Source organism: Takifugu rubripes, chromosome 2 (genome assembly GCF_901000725.2).
Source record: "Takifugu rubripes chromosome 2, fTakRub1.2, whole genome shotgun sequence".
NCBI lineage: Eukaryota > Metazoa > Chordata > Actinopteri > Tetraodontiformes > Tetraodontidae > Takifugu > Takifugu rubripes.
In genome coordinates this window covers 9,679,584-9,702,284 of record NC_042286.1, presented here as the reverse complement: position 1 = coordinate 9,702,284, position 22,701 = coordinate 9,679,584, and the positions used below count along the sequence as shown (strand labels likewise).

General features: G+C 46.6%; 1 protein-coding gene across 7 annotated transcripts; it reads right to left on the bottom strand.

Annotated features, from left to right (window-relative positions):
* Positions 1–1,785: 1,785 nt before the first annotated feature.
* LOC101066698 (G patch domain-containing protein 2-like) lies at positions 1,786–22,010 on the bottom strand. Of its 7 annotated transcripts, none has more exons than XR_003887400.1 (10): positions 20,486–21,407; positions 16,393–16,454; positions 15,749–15,907; positions 15,572–15,657; positions 15,410–15,474; positions 15,305–15,344; positions 15,129–15,232; positions 11,354–11,448; positions 2,935–5,190; positions 1,786–2,843 (listed from the first exon to the last, which is right to left on the bottom strand). XR_003887400.1 is itself a non-coding variant. In XM_011616882.2 (10 exons), exons 2-10 carry the CDS (start codon positions 21,136–21,138, stop codon positions 5,048–5,050), a joined length of 1,407 nt encoding a protein of 468 aa, XP_011615184.1. In that variant the 5' UTR covers positions 21,139–21,142; positions 21,958–22,010; the 3' UTR covers positions 1,786–5,047. The 7 variants fall into 7 exon arrangements, 6 of the variants coding, with proteins under 6 accessions (XP_011615184.1, XP_029688197.1, XP_029688171.1 ...); XM_011616882.2 differs by adding an exon at positions 21,958–22,010 and having other exon boundaries at positions 1,786–5,190; positions 20,486–21,142; XM_029832337.1 differs by adding an exon at positions 21,441–21,940 and having other exon boundaries at positions 1,786–5,190; positions 20,486–21,142.
* Between the last annotated feature and the right edge of the window lie 691 nt (positions 22,011–22,701).

Sequence of the window (22,701 nt, the reverse complement as noted above, 5' to 3'; positions counted from 1 at the left end):
TCGTGACGGCCTCGTTAGAAATGTGACATAATAACAATGACGGGGGCGATGGGAGCGGAGCGGAACGCCGCTCCAGTTGAGGAGGGTTTGGGAGGCGGTCTCGTTTGTGGCCCCCTCGACGGCGCTAACTGGGGGTGGTACCCTCCAGGCATTCCAGTTCCGGCCAGGTGAGGCACCCATTCGGCAGCTACAAGCCCTGGAGATTGATGGGAGTGGGGTCCCCCCCCCCTTCCCCCGCCTGACCACCCTCCTCACACGCCGTAAAAGATTATCCACTCATCCGCTGGAAACAAAGCTGTGATGGAAATTCGTCTCGCATCATCAGCAACAAAATATCTACACGCTGAAGCGGGAGTCTCTCATTTTTCATGGGCTATATATTAAATAAAAAAATGCAGGGGGGGGGCATTAAAAAAGGGAAGGGGAGGTCTGAGCGATGGCACTAGTTAGTGTTTTTTTCTAAATGGGCCACTTGAATCAGGGAGATTATACAGTTTTTATTGGCTGTCAGGAAGCACAACTTTCAGCGTACTTCACCCGCTGAAGCTCGTAATGCTCTGATTAGAATGCCAGCGGAAATGAAAAGAGATGGCGCCGGTGCGAAGACACAGGAGGAGCGGCGGGACAAGTACAGATGCCCCGGAATCTGCTCCCCCTCAAACACACACGTACACACACTCAAACACACACGCACGTGCGCCCGCCAACACAGAGCAGAACCAGCCTCACGCACCTTTTATGCAGTTTCCCAGTCAGATCTGGTGTCAGAGACTGAGCTGCGTCTATTCTGACCCGGACACACGAGACACGTGCGGCACAGACTTATCTCCCGCTAAGTGAATATTGCATTCGGCTGATATGTGATATTTGAATTTCCCATTAGGCGCGGGGAATATGTGTCAGAGTGAAATACTTAGTGATCCTGGCTCATTTCGCCGCGCCAGGGCCGCGATAAGGATGGTGGCGGGGAGAATGCCGTTACTCACGGCGAGGGGGTGGGGGGTCACCTACACGGGAACCGGTGAGTCCGTTCGAAAGCTAACTAGCGTCGAGCAGAAACCCAACCTGACCGCTGTGATCTTCAAAGTGTTTGCTCAAGGCCGCACCAGTAACCTCGACGGGGGCAAAGGGGGCAGATTGGAACCGACGTTCGGACCGTTTGCGTCGGTCGGCTTGTTCACACTCGGCTTTCAATTTCCCACAGCGGAGCGAGAGGACGGCTCAAACCAGAAAACAAGACAGAGGGGCTCTTTCTGTGGAGAAGGAGAGGAAGCCATTGATTTCCCCCCCATTTCGCCATCAATCTGGCGGGGAGGAGGGCGGCTGCGGATGCTCAGACAGCTGATGATGTGATTTGTAACCATGGACCACTGGTGAGCGTAGAGAATTGCTGCCGCACTCAACACGTGGCAGCGCGACCGCCGCCGTCTTCGCCATCACGCCGCGAGATTAACAGCGGGGGCATCCGCCGATAATCTCCATCAGCCAAGGGATCGTTTGTATCCACGGACCCACCCTCGAATCAGTTGGAGCTTTTGTCATCCCAGCAGCTTCTTCCTGGATGTTCTTGTCATATCAGGGCTCAGTCTTTGGATCTTTGGGCTCAATTGATCACCATGGTAACATGTAAAGAATGTAGTATTTTGCTACATGATTAATTGTCTGACATCATGTCTGAGCCTGACAGTTTCTTTTAGGCTGATATACAGTATTCAAGGTACTGATACCTGACTCCGGCCCGTCTCGTGTCAGATCAGTGAGAAAGATGCAAATGTGAGTCGTTGATTTAGGTTTTGCTGATTTATTTGACACAGTTTTTCCAACAAATACACACCGCGGTACTTTTCATAAATGCTAAGGATGGAAGGAATCGTTGAATGGCGACACTCAAAGGTGGTTACTTTGACAGAACGTGACAGAGCTGCTGAGACCACACATCGTGCCTGTTTTCTAAGGAAGGCCTAATCCTGATCCGATCATTTGCAAATCAATTAGGCATGCCGGCACTGCCATTAAATATGAAGATAACAGCCTAGAAGATAAGATGCAATTTATATGACATATCAAATGAGGCTACAGCTGCCTAAGAACCCTGATAACAGGGAGATATATTTAAATCCTTCAAAGTGGAATTAAAAAAACACATCTAAAATTAAATAGACATATTGGATCTACTCTATCATCGTGTATCTAATGTTCTAAGACCCAAATCTTCAATTAAAGGACCAATATCACATCATAAATACAACACATTTTCTAAAGCGCAACTAACTCAAAGGCATTGCATAATGACTGATAAGATTCGACTTGAACCGGGCAAATATGCAGAATTAGCTGCCGCGTAACTGTGATAATGTACACTGTGTTTAGTCACTGCCCTGAGCGCGCACGCAGGTCCGCCGGCACCGAGAGCCACCCGCCTGGATCAAACCGGATCACTCGTGGAGCTGAAAGTGAGTTGAACTACCTTGACTCACAACAGGCATTTGTCAGCAGGAACCAAAGTGCCTGTTCTGCATGCCCCCCCCCCCCCCCCCCCCCCCATACGTGCAGCCTACACAGCAAGAACAAACGCAACCGACGAGAGAGGAGCCGCCGCTGAGAAAATAAATAAAATAAAGCAAATTCTCCACTGACCTGTGACCTCGGAGGGGGGGAAAGGGGCTGCCCCGCATGCATGCATGAGGTTCAAACAGACTTTAAGACTGCATTATCTCTGCCTTTTCCTCACCACGGACCCCCTCCCAGCACCAATCTGCGGACAGTGGAAGCCACTACAGTGGCGCAGACACATCAGACATCACTCATTCACTCGCTTCCTAGGTGCCTTTGTCAGGTGATTGCTGGCGGAAAAAGGAAAACAGATCAATACATCTCCCATGGGTCTGACAGGTAATCTTTACCTGGGATGAAATATGAGTGGTACCGGCCTACCGGATTCCTTAACGGTAACAGGGCAATTGACTGGCGGCACGGAAGCCATTCCTCTGCTTCCTGGCCATCGGAAAATCATCTCTGGGCGTGCGGTCTGGAGATGTCGTTATGGTAACTGCTAATTACCATAGAGTCAGGTGAGGTCTTCCCCCTCCCGTTACTAGGGGGACCTGTAACTGACCTGAAGCGTCACCCCGTCCCGTCAGCACGCGCCAGCGGATGCGGCGGTTGCAGGGAGGAGCACTTGAGAACAGAAATTTGAAATAAAAAGCGGTGGACAGAGGCTTCTGCTCTCTGATTACAGTCCAACAGGACAGGCTGCAGCGGTGGACAGGGCGCAGGCGGGGGAGGGCCCCTTTCCTGTCTCCACACTTTGACTGATTCCTGTGGTAGGATGTCCTGTGTGAGGCATCCATTTAGACGGGTGTGCACACACAGCATTTATAAATGTCATCCTCGGCCAACATGATCACATAAAGCCTCCTCCTATGGATTATGGCAGACACATAACTCACATTAATTGGCAAATCTCATTCAACTAAATGCGACTCTTCTCTTAAATATGGCTTTTAGTGTCTGGAAAGACATGCATATTGTCCTGAATATTCAATTCATTTTACTAAAAAGGGATCTTGTGATCATTACTGGAAGTGCATACCTGTTCCTGGGGGTGATTTAGGATCTCAGTTAAGGGTATTATATTCTTCATGCCAAACTCACACTGCTGTTACACTTCATGCCAACATTCAGAGTAAAATACATTTCTGAGATGGGGGGGGGGGGGTGATGTAATGCAAGCGACATGCGTTTTTCTGAAAATACTGCTTGTTTACCAGCAAGGCAAGAAGTGTTGCGTCTGATCTCCCTGTTTGCCGCCATTGATCTTTTAATGCATCTGACTCTGAGGGAGACAGATTAATTTATACCCCCAGGGGTGCACGAGAAGCCGGTGCACGGTTCTGCTATTCTAGAGAGCCGGCACGTCCCCTCCGCACAACCCTTGGAACTAATCCGCCGCCGCTGAAGAATGCGCATCTCCAGCCGGCCTTGAAGTGGCAAACATGTGAGGCCATTTTGAATATGGAAGGTAAGCCGAGGAGAAGGGGAGGCGGCCCTCCGAGGACCCCAGCTACATTCCCTCTGTGTTGTGCTAATAAGCACCTTTGTACAAACTGTAGCGTTTTCAAATCCATGCTAATAGGCAGCCTGTACTTTGTGTGGCTCTCTAGCGTTGGTAGCCGCTTTGAACGCTGGAGCAGCATGTGGTGGCTAAACATTCTGATGCCCTCCCACCTCCCACAGAGCCTAGGCGCTAGTGCCATTAAGCAGAGGAGAACCCCCCCACACCTCAAACCCACCAGCCATCCAGCCTCACCTGACAGTTCTCCCCCTGTTCCCTCAGACAAATGCCGTGCTACTTGACTGGTCATAATTGCTGGATTGTGTGGTAGCAGGTGGCCCTGAGACTGTGTGAAAACAGGAGGAACTGCGGATGCTTGATGGAACGAGGGGGCCTCTCCAAGCCGTTTTCACCCTTGATGGTGGAGGGCTTAACAAGGCTTGATTGCATTAACATTTGTCACGTTTAATGTGCTGCGTTGAAAGACTGGATCCAGTAGCATTAATGCTGATTTGAGGCATAACGGCGAGTTTTGTGTTTTCCACAATTCTCAGTAGCGTTTAAATGGTTGTTTGGTTGTACGGCTGTAATTTAAATATGTTTAATCACCAGGGATGGCTGAAACAACTAAAACTAACTGCAAATATTATATTAATGAAAGACCCTTTTTACCATTTGTTGAGGTAAACGACTTGCTTGTGTTGTGTAGCGAGGGAATGGCCCCTTTTCTTTTTCTGAGCCCTCCATCTTATGTCTATTTTTAACCTCATGGATCCGTCACTAAAAGAAAAAAGTAACATCCTAATTTCTGTCCCCGCGTGCCCTCCTTCCCTGACATTGAAATGAGACTGGGGGGAAAAAAAATCCAAATGTGATCCCAATTTACAAGATTTACATGGTTTCATACATATTTTCTTTCAAACGCAATACAAGTGCAAGTTTTCGGTCAGGAGACCTTTTTATGTGTTTCGCTCATCGTGCTCACTGCGCCCCCTAGAGGAAAGAGAGACTGTCCGTCTGAGCAGAAGCAGGGGACTGTGACCCTGGTGGGCTGAGTCCAACAGCCTCCAGGCTTGCACTGGATCTGGTTCCTGGAGTCTTTGCTCTCTTCTGATTTCTCTGAAATGGGTTGGTGGCTGTACAGAGAGAGAGAGAGAGAGAGAGAGAGAGAAAGAGAGAGAGAGAGAGAGAGAGAGAGAGAGAGAGAGAGAGAGAGAGAGAATATCATATTCTGAACATGCAACACAACACAGACAGCAAACAGTAAAAGACACCCACATAAATCACATTTTCTTGACTGTTTCAATGGACGGACTCTGAGATAAAGAAAAAAAAATTAATTGAGTCCACGGCTGCTGGTTCGCTCACTGTTTTAGGTATATTAAAATAAAACTTTGAGGCAATCCTGTTCTAATAGGTTAAATATTAATGAGGTTTTGGTCAAGTGAGCCAAATCCAATTTGGCCCCATCTGACTTGTGGACATGGTTATTAAAGGGCCAATCTGTGCTGCTCCTTTGCTTTAACTTCCCTCCCTTCACTTGTGGTGTGGAAGAAAAACTGTACGTTTTTTATTTATGCTCTCTGGTTTTCACAACCTTCCGGCTGCAGTTGGTTCCTACAAATGCTCCTCTTGGTTTTTCACACCTGTAAAGTGAGACAGAGCCAGAAGCTTCAGCAGGAGAACCAACGCCAATCCCTCCAGCAGACGGAGGACCTCTACCACAGCGACGCTCCCAGTGCTTGATAAATAAATCCCACCCCCCCCTTCCATTCCAAAAAACAAAAAAGAAACAAGAGGGAAAAAAGTTAGCAGCGGTCACACAAGGCATTTGTAAGGTGGTCCCAGAGCAGAGGACAGGGGAACTAGAAGTGACATTGTGGCTCTGGGCTGTCTCGGAGGATTAGGCATTACAGCATTCACTGGCATGTGCTTTTGCTCGCTCCCATTATATCTGCCTGTGCCTCTTTCCAGATGACTTCTTCCCCAAACTGATCCGCCGGGCAAGATAATTGATTAATTTTTCTTGAGGGAATGATGACTAACTGTTGCTGAGGTTCAGCCCAAACAGGCAGGTTAAGCGCAGGCAAAGGCATGGATCAAAATTCTGGGGTTTGCACATCTGACAGATACCCAGAAATCACAGGGGGCGTTTCGTTTCGGGGGGGGGGGGGGGGGTGTTACCATCCGCCGGGGATACCGGAGCCTCACCTCTACCCCCGCTCAAGGTCACAGACCAAATTCCAAACCAAACGCCACCTCTTGTATCATTACATTCCTCTCAATGGTTCAAATAATGTCAAAACTGCCTTTAAATGTAGTAATAAATGTAATTCTGCAGCTTTATGTGGAAGATATTTGGCTACAGTTTAAAGCCCCGACTGGCAGGTTGCCACCAGTCCCAGTTGATGTCATGCAGGCCAAGAGTTTTCTTTGTAATCCTGCTGACAAACGGAACCAAAACACAAGCTCTCCTTGGCAGAGCGAATAAAAGCATCAGAAGAGTTTAGAGGTGAAATGAGAAGCGCCGGTTTGATGTCATAGCGTGGAGCACGGCGGATGTTTGTCATGTCGAGAAATGCAAGCCGACGTGTTGCGTCACTGGACTTTTGGCTTCGGTCTGAATCCACATTTTAACATCGCTTTCTAGATATTATGGATGTTGTGTCCTTCAGGTTAACGACAGACAGGATTACGCAACTTGTTGCCAGGCAGAATATACCAGTGATGGATGGTCTGCCAGGGTGTAGAAAGCAATGAAAAAGTCATGTTCAGCAGGTGTTGGTTTTGGAGCTAATAAAGAGGCTCATTGTCACTGCAAATATATCTACAAATGAGCTTGGGCTTAAATTCACTATTTATATGGTAAATCTGTTCAAGCTTGTGACTTTTCACAGGTAAATCCATCACGCCAGCATGTTACACAGACAGCTCTGGCTGGTGGAGCCGGAATTCCAGACTGAAGTCCTCTGGAATTGTGGGTAATGTAGTTGCGACGACTTCGTAACATACATACTTTATAACATAGGGCCAATGCAAGATCACGGAAGATCATTAATAACTCACAAGTTAGGAGTATGGGGCATCTTTCAATATTGAAAAAGTGTAAATTAAACTCAAAGATAAACTTCAAGCCTCTACTCGTTGACATTAAGAAAATGTAACCTGATTGAAGCATCCACCAGATTTAAGTTACCCTTCATCCTCCTGAGCTAAGACCAGTTCTGGTGTTACACATCCAATGGAGAAGAAGAAGTTGCACGTGCAACCAAATTGGACACGTGCACCCAGGGCCTCACCTAACCCCATCCCAGGATGATGTCTGCTGGTGCTCCTCATCAAGTACACAAGCATACATCACAATAACCAAACAGGAGAGTGTTTCTTTGATGTCTGTAGGCAGAGACAGGATAACATGACCTATCCAGTGTTTCAGCTAAGCTAATTAGCAATATTTCAGGGGAGAAATCCAGAAGCAGCGGAAGGAAGCAAACCAAGAAAAGGAAAACAAGGTGCCTCTCTTTAGCAGGAAAAGAGGATGTGACTGTAGCTGTTACCAGCTCTGATGTCTACAAGACAAAATGATTTCAAAGGGAAGAGGTCTGTTTGATTCAAATGTACAAACGGCTGCTTTTACATGAAGGTCGATAGTAAAACAGACAGATATTCCATCAATGGCAGAATTATGGTACATGTATTTATTGTGGGTGATAATGGGAGGTTGAATAGAACTATATTACCATCTTAATAAGCTCTCATGTGATACTCTAAAAACAATCATGACAGGCCTTCCAGGAGCCCCCCCCACCCCACCCCCACCCCCCTTCCAGGAGCCCCCCCCGCGCCTGTTTATTAATCAGCTAATTACACATTGACAGTAATGGGTCTGCTGATTCTCACACTTAAATGAACAGGGCTGAATAGCTCTTTAATGATTAGCTTTTGTGTTTGTCTCTCCTGCTCGCGCTCCTCCTCCCTCTAATGCACACAGACGCTCACAGGCAGCATTATTTCGACAGCTACATAAAAAGAACATTCAAATGTTTCCGAGCACACCCCCCTGGGGGGTGGGTGCGCATCAAGAAGCACCTGATTGCTAAGGATGTTTCAATGGTGGATTCATTCATGTTGTAACAACCTGGGCTAAAGCGATAAAATCCGCCTTAAGTGACTGCAAAAAAAACCCCCAAAACCCAGGAAGTTTGGTGGAGCAGCAGAGGCAGGTGCAGGTGAGGGGCGCGGTGGGGGAGGAGGGGGTCCTGAAGGACGCGTGCAGGGTGCAGAGTGGAGCCAGAGAGGGCGAAATAGTGCGGTGGGCTGCATTTCTGTCAGCAGAAGTGATGGCTGAGTGGTGGCGTTATTTGTCTTGTGCTGCCACACGGCCCTCGCACCAGCCTGGGCATTAATGAGAGGGGGCCGGACCGCCGGGCAGGAACACGGAGGCCCTCCGACGCAGGTGATCTGTCACGCAGCCGTCTTGCTCAAGCAAGGAGACACGTGAAGACTAGGGGGTTGGGGTTGGGGGGGGGAGGGTAAGAGGAGTGGCGCCGTCTGGACACGGGTATCCTACTTTCAGCATTTACAAATATTCACAGTCCCGAAGAGGTTGGCTTTCTTCAAATGGTGCAGACTTTAACATCAAATGGTTAAAGTCTCGGGTTATTATCTTCAACCCTTTGTGAAGGCAAGAAAGATGGGCAGTATAAAACCCAGCAGGGGGGAGGGGTGAAAGTGGAATTATTAATTATTCTGTGTGTGAGACCAGCTGAGCCTATTAAATCCATCAGGATCTTTCCACCGATTCCTCTTTGCCTTATAAATCACTCCCGTACATTTGTGGAGAATGCATTTATTTTCATTTTCAATCATCCAACACAGTAATTAACTCACTGCAGACGATAATTATCAATATTTGACAGACAAATCCGTGAAATTGAAAGTTGCAATTCTGTTTTTTTTAATTCATTCCTGAGAGCATGAGAACGCTGTACATCAGCTGAGAGTTTGTTGGGTGACTTCGATTGCTGGGTGGTGTGAAAAGTAGAAAATGGGCAATTTGAGGTTGCGAAACGGAGCGGCCGTCTAATCCAAACAGAAACCTAGCTTGATAAGTTGTTGTTCTTTTTCTGCTCCAGCACTGCTGCTGAAGTGTTAAAAGGGTAAAGATAGAAGACAAAGCAACAGCTGGGTACCGCCTGAGTAATTCCCGACGGAGCCGTGGAAGACACCTCGAGTCACAGACCATTTTCACTCCTGATTACAGAGTTTCAAATCAACCTGTAACTCACGGAACGGCCCACTTCCTCTCGCCAACTCAAACAAACGCTGGGCTGTCGTGTTCGATAACCACGCCGCGGCGAGCCTTCTCCATTCTCCCCTCGCTAAATGCAGCAAACAGTCCTTCCAGGCAAAGAGGATGTTTACCAAAACACGTCAACACTTGACAAATCAAAGCATCGGATTTTGTCTCTGCCTGCATTCGCGCAGGAGAGGTACCGCAACCAGGATTTGTCCACGGAGCGGGCGAAAGCTTGTCAGGGGGAATGTGTATCTCGTGGCGCTGGTGAGATTACTGAGACGCGGTGCAGCAGGCTGCCAAGGTAAAGATTTATACAGAGCAGTCGCAGCAGCAGAAACTGACATTGGACGGCCCGGGATGCATGATAAATCACTGAGGACAGGGGGCACTGGATTCCAAAAGCAGGGGAAGAAAGAACGGGGCTGAGATGTGCCCATCTGGCACATTCCTCTCAGGGTCATTTTAATAAAAAGTGATGGTTTCAATTCCATACAGTAGCATGTCAACTATTGCTTGCAATTATTTTAAGGTCATTCGTCATTTAGAAAGGAATCAGCTGCCTTATTGTTGTTGGTACCTTTAACAACAGAGCACAGGAACTGTTGGGAAACTGAAGGATGCCTGCGCGTTGGATATGAAGGGACCTTACGGGCCAGGGGTGAATCCTTTTTTACTTTTATGGGAAGTGGTTGAGGAGGTGAAGGACAGAGTTAGTGGCTGTTCCATAACTCAGAGCAATAAATGGATGCAATCTGTATCCAAGTAAAGCACTGGCTGTTTTCAAATTCCACCTCTTTTATCCAAATGAGTGATGGACCCTGGAACGGCGTCCCGTGCGGCAATATTAATATACATCAGAGGCCCGAACCCCTCAGTAAATCAGGGGACCTCCGGCATTTGTTATTTAAATGACATACGGCCGCGGCGAGGCTGGGAGAAAAGGAGCAGAAGAGAAGGTGGACAAACCAATTCAGATTTCAATCCAGGCAAACACGCGCGGCCCCGAGCCGTGACTCTAATGAACAAAGGCAGCTCTGCAGGTCCAAACAGGCACAAGGGCCGAGGCTCAGAGCCCACCTGCCCGATAATGAACTTCACATCTCTCCTCTGCCTTCACTCGGACCGTCACAACCAACAGGTTTAAGCATCAGCGCCAGACACACATCTTGCATTCTGGGATTTTAAAATAATAAGAGCTAATAATAAGCTAATATATCAGAATTTTGAAAAAAATATAGCCTTTTTGAATTCACAACTGCCTGATAGCATGTTTTTAAAATAAGCTGCAAACACAAAGGTGGCACAGACTGAAATTAAAATAGACGTCTGTGCTAAATCTTGTTTTCAGAGAGTCGCTGAGAACCAGAGGCTGACTAACAGGAGACGTTGGCCATCAAAAAAAGAAATTACAGCAGGAGTATTCTGGAGGTTTTTGTGGTGGGGGGGGCGGTGGGGGGGGGGGGGGACACGTGACATCATCTGCTGTTAGAAGAACAACTCCGTCTCTAAAGTTGTACATTTTTAGGTAGAAATAAAAATAAATTGAATTTCTATTTTACACAGGAAAACAACAGAATTGCAGGTTTTATTGCCCCGGCAGCCCATGAAAGTCACAGAGTTATTGCACAGATTGTAAACCATCCTGAGTGAGGCAACCGAGCTACACAGAACTGGAAATCTGCATATAGGCTCCACCAGCAGCAGAGCAAAGCCAGTGGTCTGTGCCTCCCGCACCACAGACCATAACATGTCATAAATCAAACTTTCTTGATCAAATCTCAACCAAGGGCACAGAAAAGAAACTGCTTCATATGAATCACACAATCACAGGACGCAGACGCAATACACTTTCTCTAACTGGACCTCTCTGCATTTTAATTCCAGCCATCTTGGATTAATAAGATTGCCTGACTTTATGCAGTGCCCGTACAAAATTTCATCGCAGTCCATCTCGTGAGTGAGGAATTACGAGGTTCCCGGTTGTGTGTGCAGGGAGTCACCTGATGTGGGGACGGACGCACCCTCTGGATCCCCCCCCCTCCTCCTCCTCCTGGAGTCTCCTGTGCACAACAGCTCCGGAATGACATCAGCCGCCCTGGTGGGAAGGCAGTAAAATGATTATGCACGGCGTGGTGACGCGGCCCTCGTCCACAACGTGCACACAGACCCCTTCATTTGCTTTCCTAAATTATTGTTATCCCAATTTTTCATCATTAACAGAGAGGGGGAATATTTTACGAGGAGGAGTGCTCGTGCCTGAGTGGTTGCAAGGTTTCCATAAAAAATTACACCTGCTCTTATGTCACATGTCAGAACTCCTGAAATAGGAAACCCCCCCCCCCCCCCAGCACCGGCTCAATAGTCATGCCGTAAGATGTAACGTTAAGGTCAAGGTCCACTCCATCACTCGGGTTGATGTGCTCTGCTCAGCACGTATTTATGTTCTGGGTGGGGAGGGGGGCTTTATAATGTAAGAAAATTCCAGTACGATTTTCTTTTTCTATCCAACTAAGCTGTATGCTAAAGCAACACAGTGTGCTAATAAATGTCAATAAAAAGAACCAGTAAAATATGTTCCTGGCATTCAGACGGGGGCTCTTTTTGAACTACAGGCCGCGCGGAGCAACCACAATAACAGGTACATGCTCCAATCAGGGTGGGCTTTAAACAGGCAGCACGTTCCCCCGACCTCAACAGCCATAAATCACGTGAGGGAGTGTGCCAGCGCGGGGTGTTGCAAGCTACACAGAGCACGCTTTAAGTGAAGTCTCTATGTTGTATAATCAATAGATATAAAAATAAATGGCCTGACCGTTATTCTCTCCCTGCTACTCCTCTCTAATAAAATCCCAGTAATGCATATTTCATTTACTTTTATACTTATTGATTACCTGTACTCCAGTTAGTAAATCACGCACCTATCGATCCCTCAATCGTAGCTCTGTCGGACAGCACATAACCAGCCATTTGCGCCGCTGATAAAGAGCTCAGGCATTGAACTTCCCACAGTAAATCTTTGCAAACTAACTTTTTAATTCCAAAATCGATCCGCGCTTAAACGTCACATTATTTCACGAGGCATGACTGCAGTATTAACGTAATGCCCCCATGCATTTGGTCTTAATGTGCAGAGGTCCGGCCCTCCACCTCCGTTCATTACGCAGAGGCCGGAGCACCCCAGCACCCCCCCCCCCCCACACACACACACACACACAGCCCAGTAGGTGCGAGCCCTCCCCTGTCGCCAAAGAACCCACGGAGACACTCAGCGCGACGCTAATCAAACATGAGAAAACTATCAGCTGGCTCATTAACCGAGGCAAAACACCAGCATTCATCTGGCAGCACAAGCCGAAGGCTCCTTCAGAAGCACGTCTGCAAAACTGAGACGAGTTGTAAAAACAGCCACTTTGCTGCCTTTATTATATCACAGCTGTGACTTGGTTTGGTTTGAACAGATGTTGTCCAGTTGTTTTTGTGTGTAAAAAAAAAAAAACTGTGACAAGAACACAAAAAAGGACTCACAGGCAACAAACGGGGGGAAAAAAGTTACATTTACGCGATGAAGATGGCAAGAAGCAAGAAGTAAATGCCGTCAAAGACACCCGGACACAAAGAAAAAGACTCCAAGATGGATTTTTTTCCAGGTCACATGAGACGCTTTCAGACGCGCTGCACCTCAGGGCAAAGTGAAAACAACACTGACACAGGGTCAATTGTAATTTTGGAGCAGGCGCCCAAAAGCAAATATATCAATTAAAAATAATAAATCAAAAGTGGAGGGAAGAGCTGCGGCTACAAAATGGCCATCTATTTTCATTAGTATACACACGCTTCAGGTGGGAGCAGGATCTCAAGATTAATAGAGGTATTCAAATGAATCAGAAAGGATTAGGCTCTCCAGGGAGCATAATCGATAGCTCCAAATCAATAATCAATAGGCCACTCACACCAATATACTAACTGCTGACACCAAGATCTCACAATTAAAATAAAAACTGGGTGGGGTGGTGGCCCAAGACTGTGATTTATCTCGCAGCACGAGTGTCATTTAGAAATAAATAAGTCGATGGATGAAAGCCGCTGCTGCTTGGCTCAGGTGGGAGACAGTGATGCATTTTAACGCGCCCCCCCCCCCCCCCGCCGTTACGGCCAAATCCCACCAAGCACCGCGCCTATTCCCACGCCGGGAGGAGGATAAACAGCGTGGCCTACATCACTTAGCGTCAAATCTCTGACTGTTGCCACAAACAGGAGATGACGGCTTTCATTAATACAGTATCATTTCAACCCGGCTGAGGCACGAGATTAATGCTTAAACGGCGCTCACGGCGAAGAACGCTCGGCCGCGCTCCGGATGAGAGGACGGAGCGCCACCAGAGCAGGGGCAGAGATATTCCTGATGCGAACGATCGCGGCATTCCTTGCAAAACATTCGCAAATATTCAATATTTGTGGTTTTGGGGGAGGTAAACGGGTGCCGGGCTGGGCCGTGAGGATGGAACAGCCATCGCGCTGCAGAGAGGATTCGAGCTGCTCGGGGAGATTCAGCTCGTGCCGTCCGACGGGACACATCAGAAGCTCCCCCTCGTCAACCCCCCCCCACACCCAACCCTCATTCATTTGGGAGTATGATTTATACTTTTTGAAGTGAAGGGTCTTGAATCCTGCTATAAAGGAATTAAGAGGTCTCCCCTGAGCCTGCCATTCAAATGAGAGCATGGCAGGGATATGAGGGCTTTTTAATAGAGCGAAATTAGTATTCACAATGCCTCAAACTGGAATCTGAAGGAACCTTTCAGGTGGAGAAGAAAGGGCCAGTTAGAAAGAAAGCCCTAAGAAGTCGGGGGCTTTTCATAGCAGTTGTGTTTTTGCCCCTCATCAAGGAGCGCTGGAGCGCTCTGTGAAATAACCCGAGAGAGCGGCGAAAAAGAGCGCATGTGAAACAAAATTAAGAATGCGCCATAAATAGGCAGAGTGGAAACAATACAATGAGGAGTCTTGAACGACTTCTCCACGGTCCCCGTGCAGATCCAACACTTCCAGGGATGGCTGGGAGCAAGTGACGCCTTCACAAACACCTTTTGGATCTTTTTTTTTTAATGTTTTTGCACAGTCCCAGAAATGCAGGGATTCGAATCGGCACCGTAACGACACAAACTTGGGATTTTTTTTCAGTTTAGGAACATTGACCTTGAAAACTACTGAATTAAAGTGCGACGGAGTCTTACTGCAGTCGTCTATTCTTGGTATCAGCTCATTCTGTCAGACGAGGATTTCAATTAACACTGGTTTAAGATCTCAAGTCCACAGCTAATAAAGAAGCTAAACAATGTTGACTGACTTTTATGGGCAGAAAAAAAACATCAAACTCATTCATTCTGCATGGATTTAGCCATGTTCAGCTGCTTCTATGGTGGCCCACAGAGGACAAACACAGTACTTTCCATTACTACTTGGTGGCATGAAAACACTGGAATTTTAATTAATGTAATATCATAAATATTACACTTATTTGACCAAATACAATAAAAATGATGTCAGAAACATCATTACAATAAGATTTTACTTGGTATTTTAATTCATGTAAACATAATGTATTTAAACAATTTTAAAAAAGTAGAATCGAAAAAGAAAATAATGATAATTTTGATTGCACGCCTGATCAAAAAGAATTAGAATTACTCACAATGATCAACTCATCCATCACTGTATTGATCTTTGGTTAAAAGCATGGAGGGCTGTTTCCTTAAAAGAAAGTTAAAATAAGATTACCTGTTTCTAATGACCGCAGGGGAACATCTGAGATGGGCGTTCTCTGACACCGTGTCGATAGGACACACTGGGAATCGGCACAAAGGCTTCAACTGGAGAAAGAATTGACAGTTATTGTTATATACTGTGCGACATGACATCTAAGCAAAGGAGGCAGAAAAGGACAGTAAAGCTACCTGGTTTAAATCCCGCTTTGCAACAGAAGGCCGCCAAATGCTGCAAGAGGGTAGAGAAATGTAAATTCAAGTCATTAATTCCACACTGAAAAGAGTCTAGTTTACCATCTCTGGCATGGATCATGGCAGAAGGACCTCTGTCTCTCCACAAACACTGACACGCTGCTGCGCTGCAAACCACAAGGGAGGAAACACGGTTAAAAGAAAGAGATTGCACAAAGTGTGTATCGCTGCTTCATCTTTAGGAGGATAGCAGCGCCCTTTAACCTTTCTGGGAAGTTGCCTCCTGTCCTTCCTGATGCAGCAGGCTGCAGAACCAGGAGCTCGTCTCAGGCGCGAATGATGCCTAAACGCTGCAACAACATCATCATCACCATCATCATCATCATCATCATCAGTGCGCCTGGTTAGATTACGACTAACGGATGTGCAGGTAGCGGCTACCTCTGTGAGAAGGCCGTGGCGGCAGCAGGAAGGTGGGCGAGGGACAGTTCCCATCAAGGGAAAGCTGTTTGTCAGAGTCCCAGCTCGACAGGAGCCCATTGACGGCTGTCCCGACTCCACAGTCCCCCTCAAAGAACCAGTCGCTCTGTTCATCGTCACCTAAACAGGTAATACGATAGCAGGCATATCAAAACGGCAGATTACACAACAGTGTAAATCCGTTGTTACTTGACAGGCCTCAATGTACGTAGATCTCTAACAGATATGCAGCCCCTCTCCTGTCCCCTGACATGAAGCTCTCATCAGACCTGTCAGTCAGCAGAGAGCGCGCAGGAACCATGGCTCTCACAGTCAAGGTGTAGTGACAACTGTTAAATCAGAGGCCGCCTGGCCCCACCACAACTAATGAGATTAGCAAAGGCTCCAGCGCTCATTAACACGACATGACAACGTCTTATTAGAGTCGCCTGGGTGCCCAGCAACCAGTCCATTGTAACGAAACCTCCCCTTTGCATCCCCGTTCCCTCACAGTGGAGCTCAGCGTTGCCTGATCCCGACTGCTCACCTTCAATCTGACGTGAATGCTTCATCTTTGGGCTCAAAATACTGAAAATCGAATGGCTTATTGTTCAGGCTTCAAATACCTTGTCTGCCCTCATCGTTGGTGAACAGGCCGGGGTCACTGCTGCATGTGCTGCTGGTTTCCCTGGAGGAAAAAAATGAGAAGAAAGCTATAAAACGAGTGGTCACCGTTGACCTGCTTGTACGGATGAAGAAGGAATTCAGGAATTTTTATTTGGCATCTGAATCCCTGATGGGCCGATTGGGGCGAGTCAATGTTGGGGCGTCCGAAAGGTGAACGATGTGCATTAGACGTTGATGCGGCCCAGTCGATATTTAACATGTAATGGTCTGTGATACATACGATGAAGAAATCCAGAGACATAAATGGAAATGACACAGAGACAGAGCGCGCTGCTTTCTCTCTCTCTGCAACAGGAAACACAAAGACGCGAGCGCGGGCTCTGATCGAAGCCACTGAGTGACATGCACAATCTAATTGAATATCCTCCGCTGTCAGCTCCAATCTAATCTGGCCTGCGTTGTGGAGGATGACAGGAGAGCGAAACACATTCCTCCCGCCCCCCCGGGTGTGCCCCCCGCGCAGAGCAACCGGCAGACGTGCAGCTTCCACAAAACAACTGGCCAACATCTGCTGCGTCGGCTGCCCGCTGCCGAATACTCCGTCGCTGATCTCTCTGCGCCCTCAGGCAACCCCACTGCACCCCCCTCCCCTCCCCACTTGACGTACCCCAAACCTCCCTGGCCTTTTCTTGCCTTTCTCACACCTCAGCTGGCTCCTCCAGACACCCAAAGGTCAGGGCAGAGCGTGATGGAGATGCTGGGATGATACCAGAAGCGGAACATACTCTTAATAAAAGAGCCATTCTGGGAAAGTTTCCACCAGGAATGCATTAACAAGAGGAGATAAACTCAAGGAGTACCATTAATAATCATAAAAAAATCTAAATATCTGAAAAATAAACTGCTGTAATATTGAGCCAGGTCATTCCAATATAGCCTCAATAATAATCAACTCCACATATTTCTGTCTCTGTTGACCAACTAGTTTTTGGCCAGGATACATGAAACATCCCAAAGTCAGCGGCACACTGTTGATTCTGCCTCTCTGGGCACTTGTTAATGACATAAACGCCAAGGAGAGCCTAATAGCCTCCACCGCCTTGCAGTATTTCTTCAGATTTATCACGGCTGACCTTGTTCACAGGAGAGAGCTGGGGGGGGTCACACATGTGCTGATACAGTGCTTTACCATATTGCGGAGGACTGCCAGGGATGACAGGATCAGAAAAACGTCCATCCAGCCCGCACACCCTCCTGGCCAGATGGCCCTGCATCATCTCTCCTCACAGTCTAGAGAAGCAGATGCGGGTCTCTCCAGGGGAATCCTGGAGATCTGGCTGGGCAGAGCAGGCTGGACAGCCCCCCCCCCCCCCCCCCCAGCCTGGAACACCTCTGTACTCATCAGTTGGTATCAAGTGTAAACAACAGTTCACCGTTAAAAACCTAAACTGACCAATCATTTTTCTGGACGGATTGCTCACAATTAGCATTAAGAAGCACATTCTGAACCACCGGACTATAGGTGGATTCTAATTAGAAGCAACGTTGGACCTTTTATTCTCAGTTTGAAAAAGAGCTATAAACATTAGAGGCACCTATTAAGTATTTATCTATATTAAGGATGCGATGCTTTGTCACTTGAAGCAGTGCAGGGCTGATGTGGGACCGTTTCTATTAAGTACTACCTAATTAATGGCATGAATAATTGAGTCTCTACTCTATTTTTCTTGGGTCTGAAAAGAAAAACACCTCCTCTTTGTTCAGTAATGACCTTTGCCGAGTAAAGTTGGGGGAAACTTTGACTCACACGCAGTTGCAGTACCAACCCAGGAGTCAAAAAGATGATATTCTAATGTGGATTAAGTGCTATAAAACTGTCTTAATTAGCTAATATGTCCATGGTGAGACAAAGGCAAGGGCAAAAGCTGCATTCCAGGATTTTAGAGCTGAACTTCCCACATGGCCTTATTGTCTTCGCGCAAGCCAAAGAGGTGAAGCAAAACACAGTATCCAGATGAGCACTAATCATTAGGATATAATCCTCAACTCCTGAGAGAGGCAGATCAGTTTGCACAGAGATTACAGGCTAGCCGCCATTTATTGAGCCCAGGCTCATTCTGCAGAATAAAGAAAAGGAATAGACGGGTGGCGTTGGGGGGGTGGAGCGGCGACAACAATGGATCCATGGGCTCTTCAAACAAGTCGCCTCACCCCAAATCCATGCCCTCTTCCATGGGTGTCTGATTATAAGGTTATCCCTCCATCCCTGAGCTGCAGTAATTGGATTAGTCTCAGAGATTTATGAAAATTAACTTTGGCAAATGACACCCCCCCCCCCCCCCCCAAAAAAAAAAAAAACGCTCATGGAGTTTTCAAAACATAAATTACAGCACAATGATGCCCACGTGTGAGAAAGGCACACATGACGGCTTTGTTTGTCTGGTGGCACAGCTAAAATCAACATCAGCGGTAGCTGCGCGCAGCTGGGGGGGCCAAGGCTGAGCTCACAACCACGTCTACATGCAGGTGAGGGCCACATGCTGGGCCGGCCTGAGCGCCAGGTGGCTGCAGTGCCAGCAGGCTGGGCCAGGTCTAATCAAGGATGTGGGGCCCAACCGGAGCTGCCAACATCTGCTCGGCTCGCGCACGGGTGGCTGAAGGCGAAGTTCCACTCAGCGTGCGCATGAGATTGACCTTGAGGAGAGTCGAAAACGGTCTGTTTGATAAACACCAAAGAGATCAGGCCGCTTCTGCGCCTGACATCAAATGGACTGTACACACGCGAAGAGAAAATACCGCTGTTGTACCACCGCTGCCATTTGTTTTTAGCCGTTGCCCCATCATGGATTAACCATTAGATTGCTCAGCCCTGGAAGCGACGCGACAGTCTACTGAGCAGCAATCAAGAGCGTCGCAGTCGTGTAAGTGAGAAATGATTGACAGCGTGCCAACGCCGATCCCATTTATTTCTTCTCCGGAGCTGTTTTCTGTCAGAACAGCTATTGATTTTTCCATAAAGTAAGAAAAACAAGTACCACGCAGGGGGTAGGAAGGTCAGCACAAATTAAACCTGAAGATGTAAAGCCTTCCATCTGTCCCATTAGAGCTACCTCAAATCACTTTTTCCTCCTAGAAAATGGGAGGATATTGAAAGGAGGACTATTCAAAGTTATTATATTGGTAGTTGGACTTCCAGGGTCACTTAAGGTTTTCAAGTGTGTCAAGCATGAAAAGGAGATCCAGCCGTACGGAGCTGTGCACGTGGGCAGTAGTTACAAGTATTATGGTGTTTCTTAGTTTAAGTTGAAAATGAGTTTTATGTCCCCCCCCACAGCTGATGCAACATGTATAACAGGGTGTACAAATAGCAACAAATCATGCCACAATCATTCTGTGCATGGCTTTTTTATGCATCACATACCAAACCGAACATCAATCTTATATTTCTTTTTAAAATGACCATATTTATTTAGTTTTTCCGACCTATAGAATGTTAACTGAGGAATAACTTTTAATTCCCTTCAAAAATAGAATGGTTGTCAGCTTCAGGCCATATTTAGCTTTGCTGAATAAAGATGCACACAAGTGGGTTGAGTTTGGGACACTGGGACAGCACCAGCTTTAATTACACCGACGCAACACAAGAACGATTTCAGAACAAATCAATACCATACCAAATCAGTTATTTATTGGTGACAATATTCCTCAAAAAAGAATTAATGAGCTAGCCGGTGCCTGGAGGCATAACTATCAAAGATCCTTCCCTGGTGATCATTTTAGCTATGGGAGATGAGGATGAGGAGACTCAGGCATTCATTTTTAATGTAACTCAATACTATAGAAATGATTGAGAGAAGGTGTATGGATCATTTTGATGTCACTCTGAAATTTGTGGTTGGTTTTCACAGGTAAAAAAAATAGAATAATGGTTTAATCCACTTTAAGAAAAAGTTTGTGTGTGGCTGGATTCAGTTCTTTTTTGTAATTTTTTATTACTGAAGCTTAAAACTAAATTTCTTGCAACACCTTCCTGGAGAAACACTGTGTAATTAATAAAGTTTAGGTTTGACCAACACAGAAAACATTACCTACCCCTCTGACATGTTCTCATCAGCACCATCTCTGTGCTCCTTCCTCTTCCAGCACTCTTTTCCCATCAGCCGGGCGCCTTCACTCTGCCGTTCTGCTCCCACCCAGGAGACTGACCTTTTCTTTACTCCTGACAGATGTTGCAGGTGTGAGGACCCATGTCTTCGTTTCCCGTCTACATTGGGAACCTTTACCTTAGGCTGCAACCTAACGGTGACATCAGAGATCATCCGTTTGACCTTCCTCCGTCTCCTCAGCTGTCGTCCAGAGTTGTTCTCAGTTAAGGATTCAGACTCAGGCCAAGATGGCTGCCTGGTCCCTGCAGGGTGTCTCATGAGTTGATGCCACCGGTTGTTTGATACTGTATCATCAGAGTCACTGCAGGTCGCCACGGCGGCAGCGATGGTTGAGGAAGAGGTTTTCCTATATTCTTTCATCTCATCCAGGCTTGACTCTGAGGCCTCAATCCAGCAACACCTGTGCTTCAAGGGGAAGAGGGAGGACTCACGGTAGCGCCGTTGGCCTCTGCGACGGCGAATCTGTCGACGCTGCCGTAGAGGACTCAGGACCATTTCCTCCCACAGCTCTCCCAACTTACTTTGCTCTGAAGTCTGCTCCAGGGCAGAGACCAGGTCTTGCACCAGCTCATCCATCATGTTTCTGAAGATCAAGATCCAAAAGAGTTCATATTTCCAATTACAGTAAGCAATAAACATTATATTCTTGTCAAATTGATAAGCCTCCAAAGCATATTTGGTGTGCTTTCAAAGCTAAAGGTTTTAATTTGATTTTTTTTTTAAAAAAACAAACACTAATTTTTATGGTTGGTTGGCTGATTTGTTGTAAACCTAATGAACACTTGAATGCAACAGAGACCTTTAAAAGGAGGTGAACCCCATCTGCAACATCAGACAAACGAATAGATCAATTTCTGGAACGGAGCTAATATCGTCCTTACCCAGAAGGAAGCTATATGATAAGGAACCCTGCATGGCATGCTTACAACGTCCCTATTAAGGAGACAATATTACAATCTTTGATTTTATTAAACATCAATAGAGAACGTTTTACTGTGGTAAACAATGAGTGGACAAAGGAGTATAATATCGGAATATTATCAAAACATGGCACGTCAAATTGAATTGCAGCGATATTAAAAGTCAGCTAAGCGGATCGATGTAACATTAAAAGAGGCAAAAAAAAACCATCTAGAATATCGTCAGTACAGGTAAGGAGAGAGCTTTCGACGCTGCAGAGCATCAGCACAGGTGAACAATAGCAGGGGGCAGAGCTGTCTGCTCCATGTTACATAACAGTACACACGTGAGCTCAGCTGCTCGGAATCATCCCAAACACAACCAACACAAAATTAAAACTAACGGCGAAACGCGTAGTTAGGCACCATTATGATTTTGAACACTATGGTCGTGTCAGATACTGGTCACAAGAGAGAAGAGACGAGTTTGAGCACTCACCAGTCGCAGTTGTTTTGTTTTCCTCACAGCTGAGACGTCAGAAGCACTTCCGCTCTGGGGCCCAGCCAATCAAAAGCTTCCGTCTGTCTGTGACGACGGCAGGGATCCGCCCACAACAACACCGCAGCTCGTGACCAAAATATTAGGTTACACGAAAAACCTCAGAAATTAACGGCATTCTAGATGTGAATATGTTGTATAAGTTCGCGGATTTTTATTCCGTCCGTCTCTCTTAATCAACGAATGAATAATTTTGTGCACCTATTTGTTTCAGTGGTTTCTCCCCTTATCTGAAAATAGCGGGTCTCTATAAACTAAAACGGGAGCCGTTATTTTAGCGACGTTATGTGACGACTAATGTCACAATTACTTTGTCTCTTCCTTTGTTGGCTGGCTCTTTAGAGCTGATTTAGAGCTGATTACATTTCAATGCCCATATTTTACTGGGATCAAAATGATTCAATCCTTCCCACCAACTGTGAGCTTTGAGTGCATCCACTTTATTTATTGATTGATTGATTGAGAGAAAGGATATCATTCTCATTGTAAAGACAATCAAAACAAAGTGTGTTTGCAATTTTGTGGGTATATAAATTAAAACAGGTTTAAGGGCTGTTCTGAGAAGTTAATTTAAAAAAAAAATTGTGCAATTGTAAGAAAACAGAGTTAGGCACTGAGATATTTAAAAAGCTTCAGACTGATAACATGACAAACATCTCACGTGATCACAGCCTCAGCAAGAAC

Excerpts from the sequence above, each read along its gene's own strand:
- LOC101066698 (XM_029832311.1), bottom strand. The coding sequence starts at position 21,198 with ATGTTTATTGCTTACTGTAATTGGAAATATGAACTCTTTTGGATCTTG. Across the intron at positions 15,658-15,748 it reads GCCACGGCCTTCTCACAGAG|CGTTTAGGCATCATTCGCGC; the intron begins GTAGCCGCTACC and ends ATGTTGTTGCAG. Across the intron at positions 15,233-15,304 it reads CAAAGCGGGATTTAAACCAG|TTCTTTCTCCAGTTGAAGCC; the intron begins GTAGCTTTACTG and ends AATAACTGTCAA.